This window comes from Rissa tridactyla, chromosome 1, assembly GCF_028500815.1.
Source record: "Rissa tridactyla isolate bRisTri1 chromosome 1, bRisTri1.patW.cur.20221130, whole genome shotgun sequence".
NCBI lineage: Eukaryota > Metazoa > Chordata > Aves > Charadriiformes > Laridae > Rissa > Rissa tridactyla.
Window position 1 is genome coordinate 162,743,856 of NC_071466.1, and position 23,779 is coordinate 162,767,634.

The 23,779-nt window shown below is 52.1% G+C and overlaps 3 protein-coding genes across 9 annotated transcripts; 1 reads left to right on the top strand and 2 right to left on the bottom strand.

Annotated features, from left to right (window-relative positions):
• Nucleotides 1–91: 91 nt before the first annotated feature.
• On the bottom strand, nucleotides 92–4,042 carry C1H22orf23 (chromosome 1 C22orf23 homolog). 5 transcript variants are annotated; one of them, XM_054204095.1, is made up of 6 exons: nucleotides 3,838–4,042; nucleotides 3,241–3,303; nucleotides 2,663–2,848; nucleotides 2,056–2,190; nucleotides 788–888; nucleotides 92–452 (listed from the first exon to the last, which is right to left on the bottom strand). In XM_054204095.1, the coding sequence occupies exons 1-6, from the start codon at nucleotides 3,932–3,934 to the stop codon at nucleotides 330–332; spliced, it is 705 nt and encodes a 234-aa protein (XP_054060070.1). In that variant the 5' UTR covers nucleotides 3,935–4,042; the 3' UTR covers nucleotides 92–329. The 5 variants fall into 5 exon arrangements, with proteins under 5 accessions (XP_054060070.1, XP_054060088.1, XP_054060079.1 ...); XM_054204113.1 differs by having other exon boundaries at nucleotides 3,592–3,958; XM_054204104.1 differs by having other exon boundaries at nucleotides 3,570–3,958.
• On the top strand, nucleotides 4,028–8,198 carry POLR2F (RNA polymerase II, I and III subunit F). 2 transcript variants are annotated; one of them, XM_054204150.1, is made up of 5 exons: nucleotides 4,028–4,130; nucleotides 4,320–4,389; nucleotides 4,564–4,694; nucleotides 6,258–6,329; nucleotides 8,011–8,198. In XM_054204150.1, the coding sequence occupies exons 1-5, from the start codon at nucleotides 4,111–4,113 to the stop codon at nucleotides 8,099–8,101; spliced, it is 384 nt and encodes a 127-aa protein (XP_054060125.1). In that variant the 5' UTR covers nucleotides 4,028–4,110; the 3' UTR covers nucleotides 8,102–8,198. The 2 variants fall into 2 exon arrangements, with proteins under 2 accessions (XP_054060125.1, XP_054060117.1); XM_054204142.1 differs by lacking the exon at nucleotides 8,011–8,198 and adding an exon at nucleotides 7,075–8,004.
• A 4,603-nt stretch (nucleotides 8,199–12,801) lies between these two features.
• Nucleotides 12,802–22,312, bottom strand: SOX10 (SRY-box transcription factor 10). Of its 2 annotated transcripts, XM_054188387.1 has the most exons (4): nucleotides 22,177–22,312; nucleotides 20,534–20,989; nucleotides 14,233–14,498; nucleotides 12,802–13,837 (listed from the first exon to the last, which is right to left on the bottom strand). In XM_054188387.1, exons 2-4 carry the CDS (start codon nucleotides 20,941–20,943, stop codon nucleotides 13,122–13,124), a joined length of 1,392 nt encoding a protein of 463 aa, XP_054044362.1. In that variant the 5' UTR covers nucleotides 20,944–20,989; nucleotides 22,177–22,312; the 3' UTR covers nucleotides 12,802–13,121. The 2 variants fall into 2 exon arrangements, with proteins under 2 accessions (XP_054044362.1, XP_054044361.1); XM_054188386.1 differs by lacking the exon at nucleotides 22,177–22,312 and having other exon boundaries at nucleotides 20,534–21,053.
• Between the last annotated feature and the right edge of the window lie 1,467 nt (nucleotides 22,313–23,779).

The window sequence follows — 23,779 nt, forward strand, 5'->3', positions numbered from 1 at the left end:
TCTAGGTGGATGGAAAGGAGTGACCTTTTTATCAGTGGATTGTTGCGCTCTGAAGCGTTGTATAGGCAAAAGGAGGCTCTGCTTTGTCATGTTTTGGTGGCCGCTGCTGTGTCTTTAATATTGTTGAGGAAGAAGGGATCTAGTGCGTGGGTATGATTTTACAACAGCTTTCTTCTGTTACCAGTTACGAACAAATTGCTCCTGGCTTTAGGCAACAGGTGGGGCCGCCGTCTCTTCAGGCACAGACACAGAGCAGCCCTTGAGACTCCGATGCCAAGAGTCTGGGAAGAAGAGGTGGGAACAAATTGCACCTGTGTTTTTCCCTTGGCCTAGTCCAGGGGATCAGATTTCCCAGCAGAGAAAAAAGACTTCCCACCAGGGAAGTCTTTTGTCATAATCTCTCTCATTTCCTCACTTCTCTTCTTGTCAATGATCTCCATCTCACGCATTTTCTGCAAAGGACAAAGGGGAAGGGCTAAGTCAGGGGGAGCATGATGGCAGCTTTTTTTTTTTTCCCTTCTTTTGCCAGCCCCAAGAACAAAGGTTCTATTTCCCTCATTAAGTTACATGCAGAGATTGAAAAAAGGGCTTGAAAACCTCTATCCCCCATTCCCCAAAAATTCACTCCTTTCCCATGCCATGAAGGGGAACACTTCTCTAGAGGCAGAGGTTCTCTACCTCCTTCCCTGCTCAGGTATTGGAGGAGACTCTGCTTTAAGGTCTCTTAAGGACACTAAGGATTCCCTCCACACACTTTACAGCTAATGCCACCAGGACCCTCACGTACCTGTGAGATTTCAGTGAGGACAATACTTTGATACTTCTTGCCCTGTCCTAGAGCTTCCATCTCTGCCAGGAACTCCTTCCTCTCCTGAACTTCATTCACCACTGACAGATAAGAGAAAAAACTGTGGAAAAAGGATTCAGACGAAAGGCAAGAAAACATATTTCTGTCTAGATCTGAACCCACAATTTCCTAGCTCTGCTCGAACGCTGGTCCCGCCAAGAGAAGGGTGGTGTTTGCTGTTAACACTCATCTTGCTTATGTCAGCAAAATAAATCACTAGTCCCTTACGCCATCAGAAATGTCCCCCCTGTTCATTTTCTTACCGCTCCCCATCTTGCAGGAACGGTAACTTTCTAGTTTTCTTCGTACAGACAATTCTCTGTTGCTTCTGGGCAATTTAACCCATTTGTGGATGGAGACAGAACCTGCTTAAAGCCCTTGAGGTTCATTAGTTGAAATGCAGCACCCAGTGACCACAACCATCTTCCCCCACACAGGCACAGAGCATTAGCTGCTGCTTTGCAGCACATACCTGCAGCCAGTTGGTCCAAATACTGCCACAGTACAAAGTACATGGCTATTTCAGATGTGCCAAAGACAACACTCAGCTTGCGACAAGTTTTAGAGGATACAAAGCACGTGTGAAGCCAGCCATAGCGGCTTCCCTGCAGCAGGGACCAAAGCACCCCTTCTCCACACGTTATTCTAGCATTGCGCATCCTTGTGCTGCCTTGGCTAGTGAAGGCCTGGCTGGGGTGTACACAGACATGGTGAAAATCTGAGCACAGAGAGGTATTAAGCAGGGTTTTGCCATCACAGAATACTCCGCAGGCCAAAGTCCATGACTGCATGAAATTCTGCTTGACATTTAAGCTTTGCTAGTGTCACTGCTCTGATCTTGGACCGAAAGAAAACAGCCCAAACCATGGTCAGGCTGGCAAGCATCCTAGTCTATGTTGAGTTCTGCTGGCTGGAAAAAGGACCCGCAGTACCTGGGCTTCCTGCCCAGGTCACTCTGCTCATCCCCAGGGTATTCCCCTGCCAGCAGAGTTCATTTTGTGCGGGCAGCCCAGGGAGCTTGAGTCTGCCAGCAAACCTCTGTGAGGATGACTGGATCACAGCATCACAGCAGCAGGTCCTTTCTCTTGGAAACTGGGCTTTGTGCCTCATCCGCAATGGGCTTCAGGTTTCCAGCGACACGGCCTGCCACCCCAGCCTGGCTTCCCAGGCTTCCCGCCTGTCTTCCTCCAGGGTACGCAAAGACATACATTCTTCAAACCGGTCAGGCTCAGGTATCTCCTCTTCCTTTGTCCGAACCAGCGTCTGTCTCACGTTGCACTCCACCACATCCTTCCCTGTCGCTAAGATGTTTTGGAGCCGCTGCTTCTCCTTTTCCAAATCTCCTGTGAGTGCCAAGGGGGAAATAAACTATTGTCAGCCTGTCTCTCCTCAGGGAGGAGCCTGGCCACACCGCTTCCCTGCTAATGATGCCACAGGAAGCGTTACGTTAATAACAGCCCATCCCCAGACTGAACTGCAAGCACTGCACGGGCGTACAGAGCCAACCAAACTGACATCAGAGGTTTGATTCACATTTATAAGCTACAAAATTCTGTAGCTCCCTTCTTATGCAAGGATTGTGAGTCCCTATCACCTGTCACCACCGTAGCCTGCAGGCAGAAGTCAGCGAGAACTTACAGCAGATGTTCCCTCAGAGATCCATTTTTACATCATCTTTGAAGACTGAAAGCGTGAGGACGAAGAGCAATTAAGATATCCCCTGCAGCTGCTGAGATTGCAGGCAGGGGATGGACAGATGGGGAAGAGAGGGAGCAGTCAGTATCATTTATTCATTAGTGGTGTTTGCCGACTTACGCCTTGCCTGTGGCTTGAATTTCTCTCGCGTGTAGGCATCTCCTGCCTGGCAGACCTTGGCAGGTCGGAGATGCGGTTTAGCTGAAAGCCTGCTCGGCTGACAAACTGCTGGGGAGAAAGCAGGCGCTGCAGGCGCTGGCTTTTTGCAGGATGTGGGGTAGCACTGGAGAGGCAGGGTATCTCCTCCTGGAGAGCAATCCAAAAATAATGGTAAGTCAGACAGAGAGAAGCCTAGATGGATGACCCTGGGCTACTGCCGGCAGAAGATCTGCCTGTTGAACCACTGTAGCACCACGAGCAAAGACCCTGGGTGCCACAGATGTCTCACCCTGGGTGTTGGTACATGCTGACATGAGATAGACTGTGGTTCAAGTCATGCTATTGTGTCTTGTTCCCTGGATGACCCTCGAGGACACCTTGCCCCATAAGTCTCCACGTGTCAGCAGGAGTGATGCTGCCGTTTCAAAGCACTTGCCCACCGAAGCAGGCTGTGGGCAATTGCCCCTGTCTCATGGTGAGCAGCAAAAGTTCCACCACAGCACAGCATTGGGCAGGAGAGCGAGAGGGCCATCACTCACGTTTCATGCAGTCCATCAGGTACCGCCTCTGGAAACACGTCAGCTTCGTCTCCTCCATCATCACTGAAAAACACAGAATCGTAGAATAGTTTGGGTTGGAAGAGGTCTTTAAAGGTCATCTAGTCCAACTTCACATGCAATGAGCAGGAACATCTTTGACTAGATCAGGTTGCTCACAGCCCCATCCAACCTGACCTTAAATGCTTCCAGGGATGGGGCATCTGAAACCTCTCTGGGCAACCTGTGCCAGTGTTTCACCACCCTCATTGTAAAAAATTTCTTCCTTAAATCTAAAAAAGGCCTTCTGACTTTTAGTTTAAAGCCATTACCCCTTGTCCTATCGCGACAGACCCTGCTAAAAAAGTTTGTCCCCATCTGTCCTGCGGGCTCCCTTTAAGTACTGGAAGGCTGCTGTAAGGTCTTCCCGGGGCCTTCCCCTCTCCAGGCTGAACAACCCCAGCTCCCTCTGGCCTGTCCTCGCAGGAGAGCTGCTCCAGCCCACGGCGGTGGGACGCTTCACTTCGGGCGGCGGGGGACGAGGCGCCGGTGCGCGGGGTACGGGGAGGCCCGAGCAGCCCCGCCCCGCTCCGCCGTTACCTCTCAGCAGCTCCCGGGTCGCCGGGCTGTACTGGGCTACCCTCGCTGCCGAGCCCCCTCCGCGGCCCGGTGTCCCACGGGGCTCCGACGTCTCCATAGAGAGAAGCGGCGCCCGGGGACGGCACGGAAGCGCGGAGCCGGGGGGGGGCAGTGGGCAGCGCGGCGGCGCGTCGCCCCGGCAACAGCGCCGCCGGGGCACTTCCGGTGGCGTCACGGCGGGCAGCCGGAAGTGGTTCCTACTTCCGCCGGGCAGGAAGGCAGCGGGGAGGCAACATGTCTGACAACGAGGACAAGTGAGAGTGGGGTCGGCTCGGGCCGGGGTGGGAAGGGAAGGGAAGGGGTAGGCGTAGGCGTAGGCGTAGGCGTAGGCGTAGGCGTAGGCGTAGGCGTAGGCGTAGGCCGTGGTCGGGTCGGGTCGGGGGGAGCCCGTGGCGGGGCGGCCCGGCCCGGCCCGGCCCGCGACGTGCGTGTCCCTCCCGCAGCTTTGACGGGGACGACTTCGACGATGTGGAGGAGGATGAAGGGCTGGAGGACCTGGAGAACGCGGAGGAGGTAGGTGCCCCGCGGACCACCGAGTCGTTCGGCCCGGGCAGGCTCTGCCGATAGCGCAGGCCTGTGTGGCGACCCGGCTGGGCAGTGGCTGGGGAGGCTGCAGGGGCTCTCCCGGCACCGCGGGGCCTCGGGAGTGGGCACAACCGAGCTGCAGCGCCGGTGTGCTTTCCTCAGGAGGGACAGGACAACGTGGAAATCCTCCCATCAGGAGAGCGGCAGCAGGCGAACCAGAAGCGGATCACTACCCCCTACATGACCAAATATGAGCGAGCCAGAGTCCTGGGCACACGCGCCCTCCAGATAGCGTGAGTATTGCACTCCGTGTCTAAAGCGTTGCCACAGCTTCTCCCTTCCCAATGAAAGCTGCTTTCCTCCTTCCTTAAGAACTCCTGGATCTCATGTAATCCTTTACGTGACTGCTGAGCTTGCAGACCACCATCTTGGTCAACACTGAAGCACAGGACCATGGAGCTCTTAGTTGCATGTGAAGTCTCTGTATTACTCCCTGGCTGAGACTGTGGTGCTTGTGCCTAGAGAGAGGGGCATTCAGTAGCTGCAATGAACTTCCCTAGGTCACAGGCAAAATGAATAGGGAATGTGTCAAGATGATCCAGGTTTCTGTCTTTCGTAAGGGAGCCAGTCTGGGCTGGAAAGCTCAGAACTGGTTTGCAAAATCCAATGTCCAGAATATCTTCAGCTGTAGGAATTGGGAATGGAGTAACCAACACAAAATCTGTTTTAAGTGCAGTTGCGTTGTGGCAAGCTGTAAGTTTTTAAAAGTATTTGGAATGGTGGGGCCTCTTTTATAATAGGTAATACCATTTAAATCCTGTTTTAAGTGCTCTGAAGGCTGGCTGCTCTCAACTTCATCCATTTATCTGTCTAGACTTGTTTTAATAATACATATCAAAAAGTTTCATGCTTTTTGAAAAACTGCCTTATGAGCAAGATTATTAGGCTGTGGCAAGGTTTGTCTGAAAGCACGTCTCTGAGTTTCATCTTGGTTACATCCACCCTTAAAATGATGCCTCTCTTCTACATCGTTTAGAAGCTTATAGGTGGTGATCAGATCTTGCCTTAATCGTCACTTTGCCAAGCTATTTTTTTGCACAGTCTTCACTCTGTGAAGCTATTTTGCGCACATTCTTTCAACTGGTGGAAAGCCAGAAAAGTGGGGGAGGCAAGATGAGCCCATGCCAGGCCTTTAATCGCAAACACTGTGGCGCCTGGTTCTGCTTCACCTACAGATTCTGCCTTTGGTGCTGAACCTAGGCCAGCAGCAGCCCCCAGTGGCCTTATCCACGCATAACGTGAACTTTCTTTGCTGCTGCTGTCTAATGGGTGGATATCGTCAACCATGTTTGCTCTGCTGGTTCAACCCTCTGCAAAATGCTTGATTTTTTCTTCTTAGAGGTAAAGCATATCGTAAAGCCCCTCGATTCCCCCCAAATAAAGCCCATAAGGTGTGAGCAAATGGGAATATGAGAGATGTGCTGGAGTTGTAGGAGGCATGCTCATTTTAGTGCTTTCACCCTCTTCATTGGATTAATTTTAGAACCACTCTTTTTCTCACATTTAATTACAGCAGAGGGTGACTAGAAGGATGTGGATCTGACTAGCCCTTGAGAACCAGCTGGTCAGCAGAGGCTGAGGGATGGAACAAGAACATTCCAGTAAAAGCTCAGTCTGTAACCACCTGAGGGAATTTTCTTCCCGAAGTGCATAAGACAGCAAGTTAGATTTGCCCAGGTGGGGTCACACCCTCCTACTTTACTGGCCGTTGTCCACGTGACATGGGTAGGCACGTGCTTAGCTGTCCTTCTTCTCTCTGTGTGTTTGCTGAAATGATTGTTGATGTTCTGTTGCAGGATGTGTGCCCCTGTGATGGTGGAATTGGAAGGAGAGACAGACCCCTTGCTGATTGCCATGAAGGAACTCAAGTAAGTCCCAGACTTTCGCAGTGAGTGTATTGATTTCCGTAAAGCCAGTAGCCCTCTCCTCATCCCAGCATTTAGCAGCTTATTCAAAGACAAACTTATCTTCCCTTGATAACAGTGAGCCCTGCAGTTGCCCTCCCCTTTTTCACCGTGGGACTTCTCCACACCTGCTCCCTCCCATCCTAGCTGCTCATGCAAAGTACTGATGATGAGGAGTGCTCTGATCTTTTTTACTTCAGAGTCCGAGTGTTGTTTATTTCTGTGATGAGAACCCAAGGTTCTCATCTTTCTGGAATCACTTTAATTCCCTGAGTGGAATTGATTCGAAGCAGCCGTCTGAACAGACCTGTGTTCAAATGAAGTGCAGGCGAAAAAAAATAAAACAAGGGTAAGGCTGGTGGTGTGGACACCCTGTTAAGAATGTTCTTTTTCCACACCTTTGCACACTACTTGTGCTTGCAGGGAGGCATGTTCCCTGCTTACAGAAAGATGAATAAATTCCTTGTGACTGTAGCAGAGGCAGTTTTTGGATGACTACTGACAGGTCCACCTTTCCATAGCAGAGCTCCCTGCTGCCCCACAGTTTGTCTATGTGGTCAGTGACCTAGATCACATGCAGGTATCCTTCAAGCAGAGCAACTGCACTCTGTTACTGATTAAGTCCCTGTTCTTGAACTGAGTTGTCCCTCTGCTACCCTAGTTTCTCAGTGCATTGCAGTTGCTCTTGCAGATTTTATGTCTCTTACAGCTCCCTTTATCAGTGCCAAAAGCTCCTTAGGTCATATTCCTGTCAGATCTCTGAGCTCACTCTGAGTCGCTTCTGGTCACTGTCTGAGCACGAGCTCTAGAAAGTAAGTCAGAGTGTGACAAAATGTAGTGGCATCCTGTTCTCTGCCAAAATTCAGTTGTAATTCTTGGCATGAGGGAGCTGGTTTGCTACTGGGAAAGCAATGGCCCTGAATGTGATCATTAAAGAAGTTGTATTACTTTTCAAGTCTGATATGGTTGAAACCTGATGCCCTGGTTAGATTCCAGACTGTCTGATTACATTCTGCTGACTTAAATCTACTTCCATTAAGTTAAAGTGTGCTCAGCACTTTCTTGCTTTCTAATTGGAAGCACTGTTAGCAGATGCTGTGCTCCACCCCAGCTGTACTGGGTTTTGGTACATGAATAGTCCATATTTCATATATCCCTCTTAAAATGTAACTCATGCTCTCAGGGTGCAAAATACTCTGTAAATGCCGGTTTGAAATGAAGGTTCTCAGAATTCTGCCACTTTTTGTAGTGTCTTGTGGGGAAAAATCTTTCATCAAACAAAAAGTGGATTTGTTCTTCAAGTCCCTTGAAATTTTTTTCCCTGTATCTATTTTAGATGCTTGATGTTGTCTCATAGTGGGTTCAGATCACAGGGCCCAATTCCTGCAGTAGCAACAGAGGGCTCAACCTCTGTAGGCCTTTGGTTGTTTCATGTCTAAGGGTGCTCAGTGCTTTGCACCTACAAAAGAAAGAAGGTTGTTGGGACTTCCCTTTACTATGAAATACCAAATCACTGGTGGCACACGGGTGTCTCAGTTAAACCTGATGAGCTTACTGAAGCCACCAAACACCTCAGTTCCCATTGCATGCTGGAGTGGTATAGAGATGGCTCTGGCATTTCTGTTCACCTCTGTCCTCCCTTCAGAGCACGCAAGATCCCCATAATCATCCGTCGTTACCTACCAGATGGGAGCTATGAAGACTGGGGTGTGGATGAGTTAATTATCACAGACTGATCAACCTCCATCCATTGATTTGGTTCTTTCTTTTTCCAGAGATGTTTCTATTTTTGTTTATATTTGTGTAAATAAACTATAAACCTTCCCGTTTTAAGTTTAATGTGTTTGGGTTTTTTTTCTCCCACCTTCTCTTTTATCTCAGTTTTATGTGCCCAAGAGAAGACTCTTACTTCTCCCTACCAACTTGGTCATTATTATTTCTTTCTGTGTCATGGGCTATAAGTAAGATTAGGGAGACAAGTGCCGTGGCTTTTCTTGCAGCTTTTTTTCACCTATGAAGGCCCTACCTTTTAGCTAGGCTAAAGACTGCAGTAACTACTTCCTCCTCCTCCAGCAGTGCTCCTCCCTGGTTATAGGACCGACAGCCAATTAAGCTCCTGCTGTACAAAAATGCTTTTGCAGGTACTTTGGCTTCAGAAAGACTCCAGCCCTCCACCCTTGTCCCTTCTTAAAACGGGAGTGCTCAGACACCTCCATTGCTTCCCCCTAGACAGTTGAGCCTTTGTGCCCTGAGCAGGTTGCTGTGGAAACCCCCAGTTTCCTCTCTGGCCAGGGCTGGCTTTGGGGCTTCTCAGGAGTATCGTAGAGCAGCTCTCATCAAATCACCTATTGTTTCTCTGCTCCTGCTGCTTATCAGAAGTGGGGATCCCCTTTCAGTGGCACTGCCCCAGCCGGAAGCGCAGTCGCCACTTGCCATCCCACCAGCTTGGTAGTTGTAGGTTCTTGCTGCACTTGCTCCTCATACAGTCATTCTGTGACACACGGTCACAGAACTGGTGGTCCTGGGTGCGTGGGTGCTCTCAAGCCATCTCAGTTGTACATACTCTTGGTTCTTATGGTGGGACAGCAGTAGTTAAATCCTAGAGTTCCTTTAATCTGCAGTGTGATGAAAGATCAGTCACTTGTCCCCTTCAGGTAACTGCACTCTCACTTCTGATGTGTGGGGAGGTTACTGCTCAAGTCAAGAGCTGGGTGGATGCATTACAATCTGCACGGGCTTCCAGCCAGCCACTGCCTGTTTTCATTTCTCATCTTTGTGCTCCAAGGGTCTTGCTCTGCATGAGGAAGATTTGAGCTCTTGGATGGAACACACTGAGTCTTTCTCAATTATCTTACTAAAAATTGCTCTCAGAATTTTTCTTTTCTTTTTTTTAAAAGAGAAGAAAGTGGAAGGTGCACCTCAATTATGATTTCTGCTTTACATTAATTTTTCTTTTTATGCTGATCCAGGAAGAGTATTTCCAACTAGTTTGTGATACAGCTTGAGCGTTCTCCATGCTGTATGTGTGGTCAGTGCCTGCACATGAGCATCCATGTCCCAAAGGGAGTTCATATCCACCTGCCTGGGAACTCAGCTCATATAACCAGCCATGAATGTCATCCTCTTACTGCTCCCTGTAAAAGCACCAGTCCATCCTTCCTCTGTTGGCGTGCACATCAGAGGTTTTGGAGGTCGTAATGCAAGAGCTGAATGGGTCCCTCAGCAAAATGACAGGTCAAAGGGAATGTGGAAACGCTTGCAGGTGTGGGAAGGGGGTCAACTGTGAGGAACACAAATGCTTCCTGGTCCAGGCCATCCTTACCAAGAAAAGGTTAATTTGCAGCACTGTGGCCTTCAGCCTTCTCCCCCCACCCTCCATGGAATCCTTTAATCACGTTGGTGCGGTGAAATTTCAGCCCTGAAATGGTGCCTTTGTGCAATCGTTTTGGCGTCCGCCATGGAGCGCGGGGGTCGTTTTCTTGTCTTTTTTTTTTTTTTTTTTAAATGGATTCTTTGTTTCCTACCAGCCTCCCCTCCCCAGCCTTGCATCTGTATCAGATACGATTAAAGGGATAGGGAAGGATGCGGGCCAGCCACTGCTAGGCTGCAGGAGGAGTGGTTAACCCCTCTGTTACCAGTGGCATTTTTCAGCCCTGTCTTAGTTGTGAGGAGGCATCCCCTTCCACTAGAGAATGGTTGAGGCAGAGCCCACTTGCTTTCTTAATTTGTTTTTTGAAGAGCCGGAGAACGGCGCTTATGTGTGGCTAAGAACTTTCTTTTACTGCTCTTCCGTTCATCCACATCATGTCCATTTTCTCTCCCACCCCTGTGATCAGCTCTCCTACCCCAAACTCCGCCATGGCTTCCCTTGTTCCCCACACATGCTCCTGACCTGCTCGGCAGTGCAGGAGTTCCCTTCTGCACTCTTCCCACAGCCTGTAATTTTGGGGTAGAGATTTATCCTCCTCTCCAGTGAATGGCCACAGTCCTGTTTTGCATGGAACAATTTAGCTGGCATCACCATTGTTAGATCCATTAAGCCATTCTGCTGCTGATGCTCTTGGCCCTGTAGAGGACTTCATCCAAATAGTGCTGTGAGTTTTAAAAAGCTTTGAACACGTTCCACAGTTCCTAGACGTCCTGCTTACTCTACTCACACAGAAAGTGTTTAGTGAACACAAACTCACTGGATCGATCACATGCGTCAGCACTGAAACCCTTTGAAATCAATTTGTAATTGTTGTGGAGTCTCTGTGTTAATTTAGATCCCACCTTGCTACCATTGGCCTTGAGAGATGTTCTTAAGCAGACCGATATCTGCTGTACGTTTTCTTTCCAAACATCTTCATGTAGCCTCCCAGGACCTGAGTACACCCAGGATGTCTTCTTCAACAAGTAAGAAGATGTATACATCTATTCTTGAGTATACTCTTTGTGTGCGAGTGTTTGTATTTAGGTTCTTGCTTGTGGAAGGCAAAAGGCCAGGGGCAAAACTAATGGTTCTACATTCTACAGCAAAATTAATGGTTGCTTCAAAAATACACAAGTTTGTGTATGTGGGGAAATTTTTTTTTTGAAGGTACATCATCTGCCACCTGGTGATGATGTACCAAGACGAGAAACCCCACGCTTCTATTCTGGAGAGCATGAACAATCACACTAAGAAATTCTTGGGTGAAGCACATGCAAAACAGCGCTCTTAATGGCACACGCTGAATCTTAGCTGAAGAACAGAAATCAGTGTTACTACGTTTATCACTGAAGAAATGATGAGCTGGGGCGTGAACAGAAGATGAGTTTCATCTCTGTGAAGGTGTCTGGTAAAGCCAGTCAGAATTCTGCCTGTATCCTCTCCATGACAGGCAGAGGAAGGCTGTGCACAGGATCTGTGTGGTGGTGGTGGGACCCATCACGCGCTTACTGGGGGAAAAAACAGAGACTTGCAGGAAAGAGGTCAAAAAAACCCAGACACATGAAAATGAAACTCTTAAGTTTATTATTTCATATGTTTAATGCAAAGTTAATGGTGCTAGGACAGCATAGAGACTGGGGAAAGGGAGGTGGGGGAGGAAGGTGCTACTTGCATAAATAAGGGGGCAGGGCTGGAAGAGGTTACATGCGTACAAGGAGCAAACATTCTACATGATCTTTTCAGACACCACAAGGATAAGTCATCCATAGCTAAGGGAGGCAGGAAAGGCATCTGACAGTCATATCAGCAGAGGGATAGAGCGGCACCGATCACAGTCCACGTTTGGTCAAAATATTTTATCTTTCTAGACTGGAATATCCATTGGAAGGTCCCACAACATGTCTCTGCAATCAGTTGCCAGGAGTCATCATTTCCTGCAGCAACTTTTGTGCCAGTTCACTCCTTGGCATGACAAACCACCCCAGTCCTGGAGGTGACAAAGGAGAAGTAAGCAGACTGTCCTCAGGTGTTGGACTGAAAAAAGGAGGTTGATCTGACTGTGAGAACTGGTCGCTTCCAGTTTGAAAGCCAAAGAGGAAAACAAATTCCTTTGCACCTAAATAGGCTTCTTTTCTTTACGCTCATCCAAGATTGGGTGCGTATCTACCTTGCGTAAAGCCACAGGAGTATCTTTCCATCCTCAGCGTAGGTAGGAGGGAGGTGTTGATGACTGGAAGACATGATGAACAAACGAGCAGGGAGGCACACCCCATCAGCCTGAGTTTGGAGTGGGGGTTCAAAGAGAGTATTGGAATCAACTTGGGGTGTTGGCAAGTGCATAGTAGCTTTCTTGGTGCCCCTTCGTTTCAGGCAGGCACAGTCAGACATGGAAGAGCAAGGACCAAGCTTGCTCAGAGGTTGGTTGGGATACTGAAGAGATTAGAAAAGACTGAGATGCCAGAAATGCCAGACATAAATGAACGATATAGAGTAATTGCAAGAAAGGAGGATTCACCCACAGCACCTTAATGATTCACTGGTCCTTCCCCACCTCTCCTGCACCTCCATACATGAACACGCATGCACACACAGGCTGCGATATGAGTAACACTAAGACCAACAATGTGGTTCCCGAGTCCTACGCATTGTTCAGGCAAGCCTTAAAATCTCTGTGCAGGAAAGAGCGTGGGATTAAACAAAGACAGGGTGGAGAGAAGAGGCGGGGAGAAAAGCTAGGATGCAGCTGGGGAAATCAGCAGGGAAGCAAGCATAGGCTGGTCTTCCAACAGGGTTCAAGATTCATGCATGTGTGAATCGTAGGCAGGACTGCTGCACGACGCTGAGCGCAAGGAAGCCGGCCGTGCTGTCCTCCCTACTACTCCTCCCATAACATGTTCACCAAGGCTGAGCAACCACCTTTCACCCGCAGCAGGTGACAAAGTGTTGGCCATTGTGGCCTGTTGGAAATGCTTGCAACTCCCTGGAGCAGTTTGGGGAGGGGAAGGAAAGGACAGTCTCTCTCATCGTACAGTCCAGGGTGCACACAACGAAACCCACCACAGACCAGTCACTCCATGTCTAGAATCCTCCTCATCTAGAAGGCCAATAAGGTGTTGCAAGCCAGTCCCGTGGCCTGCGTGAAATTGGTAAAGGGCGAAAGGACGAAAAACCTTCCTCTAGGCCGGTGAGCCAGCGATAGCCGGGGTCAAGAAAGGCACTTCTGTATACTCAGTGGGTTCTGGTGGCTTCATGGCACTGAGTGACCTCGGAGTTCGGAGGCTCTTCTGCCTGTGCTGATTCTTCGGAGCCTTTCCGTCGCTGCTTCGGTCACCGTTCCCCATTCCCTACGGTCTGGAGAGAGTCGTATACACGGGCTGTTCCCAATGTGTGGGGCTATGGGACTGTGGCACGGAGGGTGCAGGGTCAGAGATGGCAGTGTAAAGGGGACGTTGGGAAGGTCCCATATAGGAGAAGGCAGAGTAGAGGCCAGAGGCTTGGGTGGAATGGCTGTAGTAGGGTCCCGAGGGCTGGTGGTCCGGGTAGTCAAACTGTGGCCTGGAGATGGAGGGGAAGGCCGAACCGTAGTGGGGCAGACTCAGGGACGTGTAAGCTATCTGGGAGGTGGAGGGCTGGTCGGTGTAGTGACCTCCAGGGGCAGACCCCTCCGTTTTCACCTGGGCCTTGGAGTCCACCACCGATGAAGTGGCAGTGGACAAGGAGACTCCATGCTGCTTGGAGATCCAGGCAGAGTGTCCGCTGGCTGCAGCCAGGGCGCTCCCGAGGCCGTAGCCAGCAGCTGCCGCTGCTGCATAGCCCCCAACATGGCCTGGGTGGCCAGCGTGTCCGTTGGGCGGCAGGTATTGGTCAAATTCATTGACATCAAAGGTCTCCATGTTGGACATCACTTCATGGCTGATCTCCCCGATGTCCACATTGCCAAAGTCAATGTGTGGCTTTCCCCCTTCCCCCAGGGAACGCCCTTCTCTTTTGGAGTCGGCTTTGCCTGCCTGCAGCTCGGTCTTAGGGGTGGTAGGAGGTGTAGGGGGCCCGTGGCTCTGACCTGCAATGTGAAAAACATTTTGAGGAGAGAGAGAGAAGAAATGAGTTACGGCTTTATGCCTGGGCTTCATATGCATGCTGGCTCCGCTCCTCCCAACATGCCAGCAGCTGGCTTCTGGAGACTTCAGCGGAGGGAGAGAGAAACAGCCAGCCAAAACCAAACCTTTTTGTGTCATATGGGAAAAGAGGGAGGGTGCAACAATACCTTGCCTGACCAAAGGACTGCAAGTTCTTGTGAAAGTCAGGCACATCCCTGTACTGCTGACTCCAGCAGAGCTGGGTCACGAGCAAGGTGTGAGCCACATCACTAAGGCTTTCGCTGTGGTGACTTTGTCTTTTTTGAGCCTCCGAGTTGGCTGTAACCTGTCGATAGGTTCATGGAGACCAGGGACTCACCTGCGGAGTGTTCTGGATGACCATCGGACATGGGCGACCCTTCGCCGGGATGCCTGTGATCCAGGTGGGCGTTCTTGTAGTGGGCCTGAATGGCGGCAGCCCCGCCGGCCTCCCCCTCCACCTGGCCTTCGCCCTCGCCCTGCGTGGCTTTGCCGTTTTTCCGCCGGCGGGGCTGGTACTTGTAATCGGGGTGGTCCTTTTTGTGCTGCATTCTCAGCCGCTCCGCCTCTTCGATAAAGGGCCGCTTGTCGCTTTCATTCAACAGCCTGCAGAGGCCAGGGTGGTAAAGAAGAGAAGAGGGGAAGGAGAGGGGCAGGTACGTCAGAAAAAAACCCCACCTATGCACAGCATCATGCAACACGGCGTGTAAATCCAGATGTCAGGGTGTTGCCCCATTGAGGGTATTTCCCAGAACAACAGGGAGAGCTTGGAAGTGTTTCAGTGGAGACAGCAATGTTTTCCTCCTTCTCATTAATCATTAAGCCCTGATACTGGCTGCTGCCAGCGCTGGGTCCCCCTTCTCCAGCTGCCTGATGCTTCTCACCTCAGTAAGTTCAACACCCTCTCTTATCATTGCCCAAAAGCGAAGCACAGCCTTTCATAGCCTTGTAAAATAAGGCCAGAGAAACTGCTTTCAAAGACTTTGGGCAAATTAAGGGTAGTTGGGGTCGTCCTTCAGACTAAGGTAGTGTGGCGCGCCCTTGCTACCTCTAGTGCTGCCTCCCACATGTCTTTTGCTCTTCCCCAGACTGTATTTATTCCTGTTTAACCTCCTACCCTTCCATAAGCTCTGCTCCAAATTTGAGGCTCTACTGAGCCTTGTTGGTGCAGGCTCCACAGTACTTATGTTGCTGCGTGAACCTTACTGGGCCTTTAAGCGTCTTGTAATATCCTAGAAGGGAATTACAGAAAATTTTGAAAGGGAGGAAACAATGTATTCTGCTATTCCTGGAGCTCCTGCTCACCTTAGACATGGATAATGCAAAAGGCTGAAGCACAAAGGACCAGCCCTTCTTGAATTTAGCCAAGCAGTTGTGAAAAATTTAGCTGCTAGGTTGCTAGCCTTGTAGAAATAGATGAGCTTTGGTCTCCGGATGAAAGGCACTGCAGAAATGTAAGCTCCTTCTCTGTATTCTTGCCAGATCATGGGCTGCGCTAATTAAGATAGGCTCTCCGAAGAGAGTCTGGTGAAATGTGCGGGCAGGATGTCTCAGAGCACTTGAAGATGAGATCAACATCATTGCTCAAGCCTTTAGCAGCGTCTTGGTTGGAAGCATTTCAGTGTCATTTTATGATTTTCCCCTCAAATATTCTTGTGACTCAAGGCCGTCCTGCTTCCAACCAGAAATCAGTGCTCTCAGAAGGGACCCGTCTTCCCGTGACTTGCAACTCCAACAGCCGTTAGAGTTGCAGGGCTCCCAAACGGCAAAAAATATTCCATTTATGAGATGTCCATGCCTTTTTCTCCTCAAAAAAAGAACTACGTGGGGATGGGGCTGTGCCACCACCTTGGTACCCTTGAGGCCCTTAGCACTAAAATGTGGCCAATTCTATTAAGCTTTAAGCACTGAGGAAGATACAGAGGCCAGAACTGGCCTGAAAAACTGAAGATGAAGAGGAAACATGGCCCAAGGAACACACAGATATATTTGGCAGGGCATCAAAGGGGTCACCAGCAAGTAATGGATTGGTTCTGAAGCACCCCCTTTCCCCTGCTCCTTGTGCATCCCCTCGGCCAGCAGCCAGAAGGTGTGTGGCACGGGCTGGAGCCCGTTACAGTGCTGACCTGGGTTCACTCCAGGCAGCCTGAGCAGGTCGCAGCCACTCACCACATTCCTCCACTGCCTTAATCCTGGAGATTAAAGCAATTGAGCCTCCATGAATCCAACACCAGCTTTCCTGTCTCCCTCCTGCCACCATACACCATGCTCACACGTCCCAGAGGGGTCTAATCCCTCAGCCTGTGCTGCTCCAGACAGCCCTCCAAGGGGTCCAAAGAGGCATCATGGCCAACCCTTGTAGGCATCGTGGACTGGGAGGCGACCTTGCCTTGGCAAAACCTTCATCTTTGCAGAACACCTCCTTTCCACGGGAGATGGAGAAGAGAGACAAGACCTGCAGCCTCGCAACCTGGGACACTTCACTACAAAGCAGCCAGGCTCCGGCGTCCCTGCACTCCCAGCCCAGATGGTGCTAAAAATGCTGTGGTTGGGAATGAAAAGTCTCTTTCTATGTGGGCACCTCTCAGAGCGAGGGGGCTGTAGGCTGCACAGCCAGCTTTGATCTGCAGGGCATACCACATGGCGAGCTCAGAGCTGAGCCTCCCATGGAGACCGAAGCTCAGCCTCCCAGATTCATCTCGTGGATGGCGTGAACCAGAGCCGCTCGAGGCTGTGCAGGAGCCATGCCCGAGGGCCTCACCTCCCCTCCCCTTGACAGCAGCGCATGGGCAGTGCCACCAGCGGGACAACGGCAAGTCCTCTCCCTGTGTCTTTGCCTTCTCCTTTCCAAGGCTGCCTGCTCCCTCCTCCCTCCCGCTGGGATCAGAGCTCAAATCGGCTTTAGCAAAGTGAAACTGGTGCGAGCAGGCAAAGGCCAGGAGATTTGGGGGGATTTGGATTTCACTTGCTTCCTGCCCTCCCCCTCCTGCCCCCCACGCTCCCCAGGCCATAATGCAAAGGAATCTCGCACGGGCAGAGAAGTTAAGGATCACAGAGTAAAGCCCTTCATGGGGCTTAACCGAGCCCTTGCCACCCTCCCCAACACCCCTGAGCCGAGGGGAGAGGGGCAAGCATCCAGCGCCCTGCTCCGGGAGGAGGAAGAAGGGCTAGAATCTTTCTGCCTTCCTCTTGCAGCCTCCCCTTCTGCCGCCCGGCATCGCGCCGAACTGCGTGCTAAGGGACTGGCTCAGTGGCCACAGGCCTGACCCTGTGCCGGGACTCAGCTGCCGATGAGTCAGTACAGAGATGGCGTTGGGCATCGGGGCTGATGCAAGGCGAGGGCTGGCTGGGAGCAGAAAGCAGCCGGGCGGGCTCTCCGGCACGTCCGCAGTCCCGGATTTTGTGGACCCCTGTTGCCTGGGTGCTGCCACCCCCATCAGGTCCCCTCGTTCCTCCCTACCGAGCCTTCCTTCCCGTCTTCCCCTGTCTTGCTTGTTTTCAGCCCCGGAGGTGGTGCTGGCTGGCATTTTGGCTGAGAGTCATGCCGACATTTTCAGCAGCTGGCCTCCATTTGAGAGCTGCTCACTGTCCCACCCCGGGGAAGGAAAGCAGCCAAGGCGAGATTTCACGACCGTCGAGCATGGAAAAATTCTCTTCTTTTTTAGTACATTTGGTTCGTCAACTGCACCCCTCATGCACCCTAAGTGGGCACAGACTGGGGGAGGTGGATGGGGCCATAAGCCCCCTGGCACCACACTTGGGGTGATTGGGGCATGTCCTGCAGCCCTTCCCAACAAGGGCTGGGGCCCTCGGAGGATGTAGAGGCGGCACAGAGCCAGAGTAAATAATAAAAAAAGCCCAAGCCCATTTTGCAGAGGAGCACAAGGGATGGCACTGGGGTTATCGCTCAATCTGCTAGCTGCTTTTCAAGAAGATTTCCCAACTTCTGCCGTCCCCACCCAGCGCCAAACACGGGGGACATGCTTGGTTTAATGGTGATCTGCAGGTGTGTCTGCGCTCACCAGTGCTTGTCTCTCTGCCTAACGTGCCCTTTACCTGTATAATCTCAGGGCAGCTCATGTGGAAATAGAAGTAACCCACATTTTCCAGAGTGTCTAGCGATGTAGGTTGTAGGGTTTGGGTGGCCACCATGTAAGGATGGGGATACGCGAACAGCCAGGGCCCTTTGCAGGGACCCTCGTCAAATGTTTGAGATTAAGCCATCCAGAGCTCACCCTGGCTGCTCACAGCTGTACGGGCGCGTAGGAGCAGGTGTAGCTCCTTGGGGACAGCATAGATGAGGGCAGTGGGAACCTCAATGGAGAAAGACCCAACTGTAATATGGCTGGAAGACGAGGCTCAGGGCTACTATCTTGGTAACCTTTGGGCCACCTCCCCTGAAGTTTTGTGGGCTGATATTTCCCCCCCCGCCCCAGCCTCACAGAAGGACTCACGCACATGATCCTATCCAGACCAGACACCAACTGCACACGTAACCCAGCTTACTCTGCTGTATGGTCCCCATAGGGGCTGACGCAGCTTGGAGAGCTGCAGCCTGCATTAAGGACGCTGGGAGAGGAGATCTGTTCAATCAAAGCAGCCTTACGGCAAACCCAGCAGCACACAACAACCCCAGGCCTGATCCTGCAAGCCCTTCTACCTGACCCACGCTCCCTGGCCGCATGGTGCCCAAAGAAACACCCGGGGACCTTGACCTTCATCCGGCAGCAGCGTCCCCCTCCTCCGAGTCCCATGTGGCCAGTGGCGGGAGCCGTGCCTTGGGAGCAGGGAGGCAGTCGGGTACATGAATGTGGCCACTGGCTGGGGGCTGTGTCTCCCTGCGCCCTGATTGTGACACCTGTGGAAGGTTTCACTGCTCTGCTGTATTTTCAAGGGAAATGCAGGGTCCGGAGGGAGGCTGTTGCTCTAAAACCTGGCAATGTTTTGCAATAAAGGAACGATACCTTTGAAATAACACTTTGGGAACAAAAGAGGTGAGTCGTCCCTATCCCCCCCCCCCCTCAAAACGCACACCCCCTTCCAGCACAGCTTCACAGTCCAGAGGCTGGCAGCAGAGCCCCAGGCGGGAGCAAGTGCCGTGGTAAAGGGAAGGGAAGGCAGTGGGGAAAAAAGCGGGAAAGAGCATCAGATGAGACATGTGCAATTGCACCCTGCCTCTGACTTCCCAAAGAAATCCCTTTGCTGGTGTTACACTAGACACTGCTGGGTGAGGATAATTGGGCTGTTGTAGCAGAGGGAGAAGCTAACACCCAAGGGCTCGGTTCCTTGCGAGCAAGGAGGTTTGAAGCCACGAGGAGACCTTGGCATCAGCTGCTGGACGGGCTGAGTTTCGTTTCTGCTTGGAAAAATATCTCTTGGCCCACCCAAGGTTGAGGGCTTCCTCCCTGAAACGCCGCTGGGGCAGGAGAGAGAATGAGAGGGCGCGTTTGCATGAGCCTTGGTTTGCGTTGGTTGGTGCAAGGCGAGGCCGGGGAGGGGACAGTACTGGGGACTTGTGGCAGAAGGTGTTTATAACAGGTTGATGGGGTTATCGGCAGAGACCATCAGATGGGAAAGACGTGGCACGGTCGGCCCGACACACTTGGCTTGGGCATGATGACTCTCTGCACGTCCACGGGCTGGCTGTGATCAATCGGGGCAGGCTGTCGGTCTGCCAGAGGAAGGAGGAGTGGGTCAGGGAGGGAACGTAAAGGACCCGGGGATCTGCACGAAGCCAAGATGAAAACAGGCGCAACAAACTGGTGGTGCCAGAGGGACAAGCGCGTGTGTGCCAGCGAGAAGGCAGGGCGACTCTCTGGGTGCAAAGGGAGAGGGGGATGATTTGAGCCAGCATGTTGCAAAAGCGCCTGCTAAGGCTGGGGCTGTTGCAGGTCCCTTCCTTTTTTGCTAAGTCTCAGCCCTCCTTTCTAGCAGGGTCTGTGCTTGCCCCCCTCCCCCCCATCCTGGGGGTTGAGCTAGATGACCTTTAAAGGTCCCTTCCAACCCAACACATTCTATGATTCTGTGATATCACTGCACCCGTATGGACTGCCAAACTTGGGACCGTCCTGGGAAGGATGGGTCCGGGGCTCTAGCCGCCTGGCTCCCTTCCCCTGACCTTCCTCCTCAGCTGTAACTTGGTTTCCCGCTTGCTCTGCAGCCCTGCGTGGAAAATAACCCCTGCTGGCACTAGGGCCTGAGTTCAAACAGGCTTGAGGCAGCCACCAGTGAGTTAAGTTGGATGGGGCTCAGCCCAGTTCCTGCTAGTGCACAACTTGGCCCAACAGAGAGGGTGAGCCAAGAAAACAAGATCTGCCCTGGCAGCTGGGCAGGAGGGGACCAGGACAAGACTGTCCTAGTTGGGAACAACAGGGGAGGTTAGTGGGAAGCATGTGGAAAGGGTTGTTGCCCAGGATGGAGATGAGCTCTGCTGAGGAAGCCTTCACTACATCCGACCACCGCTCCTTCCCCAGTCACCAACTGTGCCTCCTGCGAGGTGCTCCCTGCAGGGAAGGAAGTCCCCTCAAGGGACACCCCTTCCATCCTGCTAAGTCTCCATCCTTTTGCATGACCACACAGTCCTCTCCAGGACACCTCCGGACCTCAGCCCTCACGCTCCCCCTCCGCCCGCCTGCTCTTACCTCCAGAGCTTCCCCAAGGTCTTACTGAGCTCAGCGTTGTGGAGGTGTGGGTACTGGTCAGCCAGTTTCCTCCGGGCAGCCTGTGCCCAAACCATGAAGGCATTCATGGGCCGCTTCACGTGGGGTTTGCTCTTGTTACTTCCATTGACCCGGACGGGCATGGGTACCAGGGTCCAGTCATAGCCGCTCAGCACCTGGCTGACCGCCTCGCGGATACACACCGGGAACTTGTCGTCGTCTGCCTCCGAGTCTTGTTGTTCCTTCTTGACCTTCCCCATCTCCCCGTTGCCAGAGCCGGTGAGGTGCGGGGAGTTGTCTGACGCCATGGAGGGTCCTGGCGAGAGGCAGTGGTGATCTTCAGAGCCCACCGGGCTCATCTCCACCTCTGAAAGGTCTTGGTCGTCAGCCATCGTCGCTCTCAAGTCCTATCTCTCTTCCTTCTTGGTGTCCTTCTCACTGGGTAAGGGAGGGAGGAAGACAAAAACAAAGGAAGGAAAGGAAAGAGGGGGGGAAAAAGAGAGAAAAGGAGAAGAAACCACCAAATCTGAAAGGGACTCCAAGCTCTCCGAAGAGCTGACCACGAGACAGGGGCCGCTCAATAAAAGCGCAAGCAAAGCAATTGCCGTGCACACAGCAAAACCCGTGATCGATGGGGGTGGGGATGGGTCAGGGCCCCTGATTAATTGGGATATCGCTCCCTATCTCCGCAATCATCTGGAGCTGACATGTGCGAAGGGGCCTGCGGCAAGAGGGATAAGGGGGGCTGGGGACCTGAAAGGAGAGAGACATGGACCATCCTTCCCCAGGCGCAGCTCCCCATGGGGAGCAGGATTGGGGGCACGGCCACAAAACTTGTGTGGGGAAGTGCCCCCCTCTTTCGAAGAAGTGTGGTGAAATGCCAGCGCAGTGCCGGGGGGGAGGCGTGGGAGGGGGAGCGCCGGCACCGTATTGATAATCCAGAAGGGACCTATATCCAAGCTACCGAGGAAGCTGAGCGGGCGGCACCACCAGGCAGGGAACTAGCCTGGGCCCCGGATCCGCATTTGAAGACCCTGATGGCTGCGGGGACACCCCATCCCTCACCCTCCTCATGCAGCTCATAAACCAAAGACTTAAAATACATCTACAATCGCATCGCCAACACACACCTGTCTGTGTGTATGTATGCATATTCACATTCACATTCACATCTATGTGTATATATATATATACAGGTACAAACACAAACCAAGTTTAACTTCAAGACACGCCAAGGCTTTGGGTTGCCTGCCCCACACACTCCTCCTCTCTCCTGTCTGCAGTCACCTCTAAAAGTCCCTGCCGCCGTGCAGCAGTTCCCCCGCCTTGGAGAAAGAAACCCTCTAAAAATAAAGGCCTCTCTATTTCCCCCATCCAGAAATAAAAAAAAAAGAAGAAAGAAATTTAAAAAAAAAAAAAAAAGAAGAAAAGAAGTGATAGAAAAGCATGCCTCTGGCTTAGCTGAAAAAGAGCCAACACAGAGCAAGGGCTGCTATCCCTCCGGCTTCAGAGGGTGACACGGACCCTCTCTGGGGAAATTGAAAAAAGTAAGGGAAAGTAGCAGGGAAAAAAGCGCGAGTGAATGTGTGGCGCGTGTGAGAGCGAGCTCAGGTAGGAAAACTTACGTGGCTGGCCGGTGTGCCGGGCAGATCCTGCGAGGGCTGTGATTTGTATCCCAATAGCCCCCCTGTTCTCCCTCCCAGCCCCGGCGGCGTCGGGGCACGCAGCGCGGGGAGGCTCTCAGGCGAGTGCCATTCCTGGAGGGAGGCTTGGTTTTTACTAATACCCCGGCTGGATGTCTCTAGCTGGCTTTGCTGCTTAGCACCGGGGGAGGGAAGGGCGGAAGGTGGAGCCAAGCACTCCTCAGAGCCAGAATATGGTCGGCCGGGGATGGCGGGGAGGGGATGCGGGCAGCCCCCCACCCCACCTCAGCTGCTGGCACGTTCCCCACTTTCCCCTGGTGCTGGCTTCTTCACCAGAGCCGCCGGTGTTGGGCTGCTCTTGGTGATTGTGGCCACCCCAGAGATGGTGCTGGAGGATTCAGCCCCACGGAGGTTTGGGGTGGCTGGGTGCTGGAAGGGGTCTGAGGTGGTTTGGGGAGATGGGTGTGCACCCCAGGACTGGGATCCCCTTCCTTCCCCCTGCTAGCACGGTTGATCCTGCAGGGTCTGGTGCTCCCCATGTGCCCAATGATTCCCTGGTCTCCGTCACAGGGTCTCACAGGAAGCCTCGTGTGCTGCAACAAACTGACCTGGGACCCCAGGGTCAAGATGCTGCCAAAGTGGTACCCTCATTCAGACCTGAGTTTGTGGAGTGAGGAAGGGGATGCAGGAGGTCAGGGATGTCCTCAGGATGGAAGACATCAGATCCAGGGAAAATACTGTGCTGCTGGACAGTGGATACCAGTTTGAACCTTCTTAGGACTTTTGCACCCTCAGGATGAGCTTGTCACAACATGTTCATCTCTGTGGGGTCTTGCCAAGACAAGCAGGCTCTACTTCTTCTGACATGCTGAGTTGCTTCTGAAGGCAAATGTGGGGTCTCTCACGAGGAAAGGGAGGTCTCCTGATGAGAAGGACTCTCATACTCATCCTCATTCTTGCTGCTCATGCACTGGGACATGTAAAGGACTTCAGCACTCAATGGGTTAGGATGTTCTCCATCACACCTTCCATTTTCTAGCTCGCTTTCCTTCCCAGATGCCTCTGGTAGTTGGCTTCTTCAGTTTCTTTTATCACCGGGGCCGGTATAGACCAACACCAAACCTGTAACTGTGAAAGGCCACCCATGACAAATCTGATGATCCTCACAGGTCCTCTGCAGTTAGCAGTAAGATAAACCTAGCTTCTGCCCCAGCTCCTCGCTGGAGAGCCAACCTGCAGGCACTTCGGTGCTGTCGGAAAATACAGAGAGATGAATGGATATGACCCAGGGAACCAGACTTCAAGAACATTTTCAGCTCCTGCAGCAGATATTCACTTTCCAGAATCTTTGTGTTAAAAAGATCCAGCAAAATCACCGGCTGGCACCACATGAAGCATAAGGGAACCAGTCGCAAGGATGGTGCTGAGCACCCGAGCTAAAGCCCTCAGGGCAAACCTGTGGGGTTGGCCACTGCACTTGCAGACCTGGATGACAGCATAGGGCATTTCCCTGCACATCTGCCATTGTCTGGAGTAAGTAAAGCTCTGAAACCATAAGGTGGCTGCAGGGAAAACCTCACTAGAG

Excerpts from the sequence above, each read along its gene's own strand:
- POLR2F (XM_054204142.1), top strand. The coding sequence starts at position 4,111 with ATGTCTGACAACGAGGACAA. Across the intron at positions 4,390-4,563 it reads ACCTGGAGAACGCGGAGGAG|GAGGGACAGGACAACGTGGA; the intron begins GTAGGTGCCCCG and ends TGCTTTCCTCAG. Across the intron at positions 4,695-6,257 it reads ACACGCGCCCTCCAGATAGC|GATGTGTGCCCCTGTGATGG; the intron begins GTGAGTATTGCA and ends GTTCTGTTGCAG.
- SOX10 (XM_054188387.1), bottom strand. The coding sequence starts at position 20,943 with ATGGCTGACGACCAAGACCTTTCAGAGGTGGAGATGAGCCCGGTGGGC. Across the intron at positions 14,499-20,533 it reads ACCTTGGGGAAGCTCTGGAG|GCTGTTGAATGAAAGCGACA; the intron begins GTAAGAGCAGGC and ends TGGCCTCTGCAG. Across the intron at positions 13,838-14,232 it reads TCATCCAGAACACTCCGCAG|GTCAGAGCCACGGGCCCCCT; the intron begins GTGAGTCCCTGG and ends TTCACATTGCAG.
- C1H22orf23 (XM_054204095.1), bottom strand. The coding sequence starts at position 3,934 with ATGGAGACGTCGGAGCCCCGTGGGACACCGGGCCGCGGAGGGGGCTCG. Across the intron at positions 2,849-3,240 it reads CCTGATGGACTGCATGAAAC|GAGGAGATACCCTGCCTCTC; the intron begins GTGAGTGATGGC and ends ATTGCTCTCCAG. Across the intron at positions 453-787 it reads TCCTCACTGAAATCTCACAG|AAAATGCGTGAGATGGAGAT; the intron begins GTACGTGAGGGT and ends TGTCCTTTGCAG.